Source organism: Anastrepha obliqua, chromosome 5 (assembly GCF_027943255.1).
Source record: "Anastrepha obliqua isolate idAnaObli1 chromosome 5, idAnaObli1_1.0, whole genome shotgun sequence".
NCBI lineage: Eukaryota > Metazoa > Arthropoda > Insecta > Diptera > Tephritidae > Anastrepha > Anastrepha obliqua.
The window spans coordinates 123,106,501-123,114,923 of record NC_072896.1 but is presented as its reverse complement, the minus strand read 5'-3'; the positions used below and the strand labels follow the sequence as shown (position 1 = coordinate 123,114,923).

At 39.5% G+C, this 8,423-nt stretch overlaps 1 protein-coding gene across 1 annotated transcript; it reads left to right on the top strand.

The window, feature by feature from the left end:
- The first annotated feature begins 1,039 nt into the window (after positions 1-1,039).
- LOC129248966 (uncharacterized) lies at positions 1,040-7,969 on the top strand. Its single transcript, XM_054888573.1, has 2 exons — positions 1,040-4,239; positions 7,861-7,969. Exons 1-2 carry the CDS (start codon positions 1,040-1,042, stop codon positions 7,967-7,969), a joined length of 3,309 nt encoding a protein of 1,102 aa, XP_054744548.1.
- The last annotated feature ends 454 nt before the right edge of the window (positions 7,970-8,423 follow it).

Below are 8,423 nucleotides of genomic sequence, written 5' to 3'. Positions count from 1 at the left end.
GGAACACACGAAAACTATTTTTTTTTTAGTTTTAATTTTTAATTAAAAAAATACAAAAAAAAAATTCTTTATTTTTTAAAAGAACTTTTAATTATTTAATTAAAACAAACGTTTTTTATTCAAACTCATTAAGAAAAAGATTTTTAATTAAAAAAAAAAAAAGTTTTTTTTTATTTTTATTTTTTAATTAAAAATAACAATTTAAAAAAAATTAAAAAAAAAATTTGTAACGTCTTCAATTTTTTTTTCAAAATTTGAATACTAATAGCAATTATTGATAAATATTTTAAATCTTTATAGAACGAAACAGTGCCCCAATCGGTTGTGTTACTTTTGCTTTGTCGCAGTTTAAAAACAGATTTTATGATTTTTTAGCAAATTTTGGCTAATATAAACCTTTTTTCTACGTTTGTACTATTTTCTGCGCTAATCGGAGTATTCTGTAAATATTTATTAACGAACATATGTATTGTTCGCGCCCCTCTTTATAATTCATCGACGCCGCCCCTGTACTTCCAATTGTCGTTACAGCTATCAAATTTACATTCACACTCTCTCATCACTGCAGTTGTTGTTGTCGTCGCTAACGTCGCTATTGTCTTCGCTGGAGCTCCCATTTACTTACTTCCACTATCTTCGCACCTTTCGTTATGCATTGTTTTTGCCCAATAAATTACAGCATTAGCATAAGTTTGTCGTACTATTCTTGCTCATTGTATTTTTGTCCTGCTATTTCAGAAAATCATACGATATGTGACCTTCATATTGTAACAGGTAAAATAGCAGGACCTTTCCAATATAACATAAGCGTCTTGGCTTATGCATAAATTTAAATTAGTATTAAGAATCATTCTATTGTCAGAGCTCAATAAATAAACGTCGTGAAATTTTTAAGCGCTTGTTTTTTTTATATTTAAAATCGTGAAAAAAGCTTCACGATTCACCACGGTCCTTCGAGCCGGATCTGACGATTAGATTTCGGCTTTTAATAATTTTAAAATTTTTTGAACTTGTTTTTCTTCGAATAAAAAATTCTATAATGGATCCTGAAAATATCCTAGTGGATGAAGGCGCCACCGCAGCACCAGCCAATGTGAGTGAACCTAAACGAGAAGCATCGATGATACAGCGCAGCGTTCGAGTAAAAATTCATCAGCGTGAGAATCTCCTAAGACGTTTGCGTTCGTTACACCTCGGGGTTATCGAAAGCGACACTTTTTCGTTGCGTCAACTGACTGCGAAATTGGATTTGGTAGAGCGCCAATACAGTACACTGGAGACATTACAAACCCAATTAGAGGAGCTGGATGAATCTCAACTAAATGAAGACCATCGTGTGACCTTTGAAGATACTTACATCGAAGCAAAAACCGCATTACTGGACCAATTAGAAGAACTGCAAAGAGTCCAACCGCTCAGTCACATGAGTAGCACACAAGTGGAGCGGCAATCCACACATCGCATCAATTTGCCAAAATTGCAGTTAACGAAATTCAGCGGGGAGCAGTCGCAGTGGTTGGACTTCTACAATGTCTTTACCACCCTCGTGCACAACAACAAAGACTTGACAGAGGTTGAAAAATTTCAATACCTCAGGTCATGTCTCACTGACGAAGCCTCGCGACTAATACAATCACTCGAAGTGACAAGCAAAAACTACAATACGGCGCTCGACCTCATAGTCAGTCGTTTCAACAATAGCCGTTTAATCTTCCATTCACACATGCAGCAAATTTGTGACCTCACGAATTTGTCGTCATCGAATACATATTTGCTTCGCAACTTCATCGACACAATCAACGTCAATCTTCGGGCCATGCAGTCACTAGCAACTTCGGAACAAATCGGGGAAGCAATTCTACTACACGTCATAATAAGTAAGTTAGATTCAGCAACTCGAACAAAATGGGAAGAAGAAGTGGCCATCAACTGGAATTGCAGAAGTTCATCACCTTTAAATATACCAACTTGGGCAGACCTTGCTGCATTCCTTGAGCGTCGCTGCCAGACATTCAACATGCTTGAAACCAACAAGGCAGCCAACCAATGGTCAACCCCGATGAAAAAACCTTCGCCTAAAACCAGCAACAAATACGCGTTGGCAGTTGCGAATTCACACAACAGGTGCCTGCTATGTGATTCAAGCCCTCACCATAGCCCCTTCAGCTGTGAAAGGTTCATGAATATGAACCCATTGCATAGATATTTTCTTGTGAAGCGTCTTAGCCTGTGTTTGAATTGCCTGGGTAAGAGCCATACTTCAAGCAACTGTCCGTCCAACCGTAGGTGTCAACAATGTAAAGTTAGTCACCATACACTGCTACACAGAAATAATGAAAGCGATGCTATGCCGAATATTCGCAACAACAACACCAGTGGTCCGAAAAGCGAGAATGGCAACCAAGTCACCATGAAAGCAGAGCAGATCGGCGGCGATGACATTCTTGCTACAGCCCGTATTCACTTGTGCAATTCATCGGGATCATCACTTATTGTTCGTGCACTTTTGGATTCAGGATCACAGCTCAATTTCATAACAGAACATATCGCACAACATCTTCGTCTTCCACGGATCAAACGAAGCATTGAAGTTAGCGTCATAGGTGCCACCACGACAAAAACACATCAGCTTTGTTATGTAACTATGAAGTCAATTCACACCGAATATACTTCAAGCTTGGAAGCTGTGATAATTCCTACAATCACATCAAAACAACCAAGCAGCCGCATCATCTCGAAGGGGTTTCAAATTCCAAACAACATCAAGCTTGCCGACGAAAGGTTTAGCGAACCAGGTGGCATCGACTGCCGGATCGGTGCCGGAATATTTTTCGATCTACTACTTGTGGGCCAAATTAAAGATGACATCAGATATCCCATCCTTCAAAAGACCAAGCTAGGGTGGATCGTTTATGGCACAGCTCCATCGGACTCATCGCATGCTACAAATTCATCATCATCGCTCACATCGTTGCCCACATATAAAACATTTCTAGCTGTGGAAAACCAAATAACTTTAGACAATTTGGTGGAAAGGTTTTGGACAGTTGAAGGATACAACAATCCACACAAACTGCTTTCAGATAACGAATTGGCCTGTGAGCAGTTCTTCAAGCACACTACGACAAGGTGCCCGACAAGCGGAAGGTTCATCGTCCGCCTACCATTTAAGGAAAAGCCAGTCGCATTAGGCCAGTCATACGACATAGCGTTTCGAAGGTTAGTAGCACTTGAATACAAACTCTCAAAGAATTCTTCTCTCTTAAAGAGTTATCGTGAGTTCATACACGAGTATGAGCAGATGCAGCACATGAAGGTTATCGAAAACGTCAAACAGGGCCGAAGTTTCATTCCACACCACTGTGTTATGAAGACTGACAGCAGCACCACAAAATTACGAGTTGTTTTTGCGTCATGCCAAACCTCAAATGGGAAATCCCTGAATGACGTGCTTCGAGTAGGCCCTACACTTCAAGATGACACTTTCACGATTCTCACTCGATTCCGAAGTCACAGATACGTCTTGATAGCCGATATCGCAAAGATGTACAGACAGGTACTCGTTAACGACGCTGATGCTCCATGGCAATGTATCTTATGGCGCGATTCAACACAAGCTCCAGTAAGAATGTACCAGATGCAGACCGTTACATATGGGACAAGCTGTGCCCCCTACCTTGCAACAAAATGCCTCCTGGAAGCAGCTAAAATGGAGTCTAAAGAGTTTCCGATTGGCTCAGCCATTACACTCAAGGACTTTTACGTTGATAATTTGATGACGGATGCCTCTACTGTGAGCATGGTCATTGAAATCAAGCGGCAAGTTGCGGCCTTGCTTAAACGAGCTGGATTTCCTCTACGCAAGTTTGCTGCAAACAACATGGAAATCATCGACGACATACCTTTAGATGACAGAGAAGAAATAATTACACTAGGCGACTCAGATTACGTTAAAACTCTCGGTCTAAAATGGTCACTTTCTAAAGATGCCTTTTTCTTCAGCTACCATGGACGAGCAGCATCGCGTAAACCAACCAAGCGTTCTATATTATCACAAATAGCTGCCTTGTTTGATCCTCTTGGGTTGCTGAACCCTCTCATCGTCGCCGGCAAAATCCTGATGCAACAACTCTGGGAACTGAAGTTAGATTGGGACGAAAGCGTACCTCAAGACATTTACACACAGTGGCGCGGATTTCAGGAGCATCTGAGCGCTATTAACAACATTCAAATACCAAGGTATGTTCCCATGGATAGCACAACTGAAATCCACGCCTTTGCAGATGCCAGTACTAGAGCGTATGGCGCGTGCATTTACCTCGTGACGCGCATGGAGAAAGAAATCTCGTCCGCATTGCTTTGCGCAAAATCTCGTGTGGCTCCAACAAAGCAATTTAGTTTGCCACGGCTTGAGTTGTGTGCAACAATGTTATTGGCCGAGCTTCTACAAACCGTTGTTGCAATATTTTCACCAAACTTGAATAATATTCACTGCTGGACCGACTCAACGATTGTGTTGTGTTGGATTCGAGGGGAACCAAATCGGTGGACAGTATTTGTGGCCAACCGCGTCTCAAAAATCCAACAGTTGACATCGAAGTACAAATGGCATCATGTACCATCCGAACTCAACCCTGCTGATCTTGTTTCTCGTGGCACAACAGTGGCTGGCATCCGGGAAAATCAACTTTGGTTTCAAGGCCCGCAATTTTTGAAGCTTGGTCAAGAAAAGTGGCCCAGATCCTCATTCGACACTGTTCCAGATGTACCTGAACAACGCAGACAACGAATAGCTTTAATCAGCGAACGGGAAGTAGATATCATCGCTGAAAACAAATACATAAATAGGTTCAACAAATTTCTGCGTATCTTCACGTATATAAGATGCTTCATCACAAAGGTACGTAGGCCTTCGTTCACCCCGGAGGAAATAACCCAAACACTTGAACTAGTATGTAGGAGAATTCAGCAAATGTATTTTCGCGAGGAATATTCTAAACTTTTGAACAATCAGCTCATTAATAAAAATTCTAGACTTGCTTCGTTGTCACCTTTTATGCATAAGCAACTAATACGAGTTGGGGGAAGAGTAAGGAACTCGACCCTAAGTTTCGATGCTAAACACCCGATCGTGCTGCCACATTCGCACCCTTTCGTATGCTCACTTATAACGCATGCACATCGCACAAACCTTCATGCTGGGGCTCAAACACTATTGAATATCCTTCGCGACAAGTTCTGGATAACCCGCGCACGGATAGTTATTAGGAAAGTTATTCACAACTGTATCATCTGCTACCGTTTTCGCCCAGTTGTTGCAGAGCAAATCATGGGAGCTTTGCCAACAAGCCGTGTTACCCCATCGCATCCGTTTGAAACTACAGGTGTTGACTACTGTGGTCCCTTATTAGTAACTCAAAAAATTAGAGGTCGTTCACCAATAAAGGTTTACATTTCAGTTTTCGTCTGCTTTACTACAAAGGTATGCAAACTACCAATTGAAAATACAAGTCCACTAGAGTAACATTGAAAGCTATGCTTTCAAGGGGGGGAGTATGTTCGCGCCCCTCTTTATAATTCATCGACGCCGCCCCTGTACTTCCAATTGTCGTTACAGCTATCAAATTTACATTCACACTCTCTCATCACTGCAGTTGTTGTTGTCGTCGCTAACGTCGCTATTGTCTTCGCTGGAGCTCCCATTTACTTACTTCCACTATCTTCGCACCTTTCGTTATGCATTGTTTTTGCCCAATAAATTACAGCATTAGCATAAGTTTGTCGTACTATTCTTGCTCATTGTATTTTTGTCCTGCTATTTCAGAAAATCATACGATATGTGACCTTCATATTGTAACAGGTAAAATAGCAGGACCTTTCCAATATAACATAAGCGTCTTGGCTTATGCATAAATTTAAATTAGTATTAAGAATCATTCTATTGTCAGAGCTCAATAAATAAACGTCGTGAAATTTTTAAGCGCTTGTTTTTTTTATATTTAAAATCGTGAAAAAAGCTTCACGATTCACCATGTATTTTGGGACTTTCTTTTATAAAACTTTTTATATTTTTTAGTTTCTGTTTTTTATTTTTTTATTTTTTTTTCTCTTGATTTCTTTTATGAGGAGAAAACAGCGATAGTAGAGATAAACATCTATTATAAAAATGTGTGTGCACGTTCTGACCCACTGTACTAAGAAGCAGAAAGAATTTTTATCGGCACTTCTGCTCCATTTATAGCACACTAAAAATTAAATCATTGCGAAATATTGTAACGCACTGCAAATTTGAAAAAATCTTTGGCAACCCTGTACACGCCTCCAATTCCTAGCATTTATGTAGTTCGCTTGCCTAGTAGTGATTTTTCTAATTGCTTATGTTTTTTGTTGTACACGAACATGATGATGTGGTGTGGTTGCAGTGGTTGCTATTGTTGTTGTTTATACATATTTTTGCTTGTCGTACACTTGTTGCGGTAATGCGACTTTTTTGTGCTGCTGCCGCCGCTCATACATAGCAAACCACCGCTAACTAATTTGGACACTGCGTACGAGAAGTATAGCTTTCAGCTACTTAGCTGCCACCATTGCAAATTATAAACACGTTCCAAAAATGTTGACGCATTCTTCTGTCACCAAATGGTACGTATTTATTGGTATGGTGAGCATATGCTTGCATGTGCGTATGTATGTGTGTAAGTATAGAAGAGCTGGCATGCAATAGATGCGAATGGTGGAGATGGGGGCTTTCATACGTGCAAACATATAAGACTTTCAGAAGCATTTTAGTGCATAGAGAAGCAACAAACACACGTACATATATAAGTATAAGTATGTGTTATATATATGTATATACAGCAGTGAGCAGTAAAATAGCAGACCCTTAAAAAAATATTTTCAAGTAATTTATTGTTTCCCTATAAATCATACATAAGAAAATTTCTATATAAAATATCTACGAAGGGTTAAGGGCTTTCAGATGTGTAGAGTTAATCTAAATAAATCTGGCACTTACGTAAATAATGGTTCTTTATTGGCAGTTCGTGTAACATTGAAGTAGTATTAATAAAGTTTCCACAAATTTAAACAAGAGTGGGTTTTTTTATATTTTTATATTTTAATTTCGCTGAGTGTCATGCATCTATTTCTTATGCCTTGACTGTAGTGACTCGAGCGCAACACTTCAAAATATATTTAGAAAACGATTTCAAATGCAATCAAATTTGTGGAAAGTCGGAAAAAGAAAGAGTAAAAAAAGGAAAAATTTCTCTGCAAGACAAGCGCAGAATTGGAAGGTGCTCCAAAGGGAAACTCATGAAGTCAGCCACACAAATTAAAAACAGAGGTGAGATTAAATGTTTCTGGCATAACTGTACTTAGAAGGCTACGGAAAGCTGGATAAGTAGCGCACAGCCCACGAAAAAAGCCACTTCTGACACCAAAATATAAGGCAAAACGTTTATAATTTGCAAGAAGACGTTCTAACTGAACAGCTGACATGTGGCGCAATATTTTATGGACTAACAAGTCTAAAATAGTTTTTTATAGGGCATGGTTTCACGAAAATATATTAGACGTCCACCTGGCACCAAGAATCAGCGACAATACACTCTACACACAATCAAATAGGAGGGCTCAAAAATATGTTTGGATGTTTGTCATATTATGGTACACGTCCCATGTGAAATGATGCATAAAAAATATCTGTCATTCGGAGTCGGCTTAAAACAGTAGGTCCCTCCATTTTTGGAACAACATCAAGACGCACACAACAAATAGGAAGAAGAGCGCAACCAAACACACAAAAAAGGGTGTAAGAGCCAATTATAAAATAAAATAAATTTTGTTGCCGTATTTCAGAGAGGAAATTCCAATAAAATGGGTCTACCCGCAAGAAAATGCTTCTAAAGGCATCAGTCGGAAGATCAAGGAATGGCTTAACGCAAATAAAATTGAGATTATGGAATGAACCAGTCAATCCATCCTTCCATAGGTTTGGAAAATATATCATCACCATCATTTGGCACTACAGCTCTGTGTCTGTGTCTCCATTTGCCTTGATGCTCGGTTAATTCTTTCCAGTTGTTGACCTTAAGTTCCCTATATCGTGTTCTAATTCGTCAATTAAACTTGATCTTGGTCTGACTTTTGCTTACATTGAAATTTATTTAGCGTCAGTTACTTTTCGTTGAGCTCTCATGAGCTCAATTCACATGATATGACCTAGCCATCTTAGTCGTTCCGCTTCCCTTCTTATAAGTTGGTCCGTTCATGGTTACATCTAATACGCCACTCGCCGTTGCCTTTGACTGTACCGAAGATTAGCCTCAAAATCTTTCTCTCGAAAACTTGGAGTTTATTTTTGTCTCACTTATTGTTCAAGACTCCGATTCGTAGCAAAGAACTGGTCGGACTATAGGTGT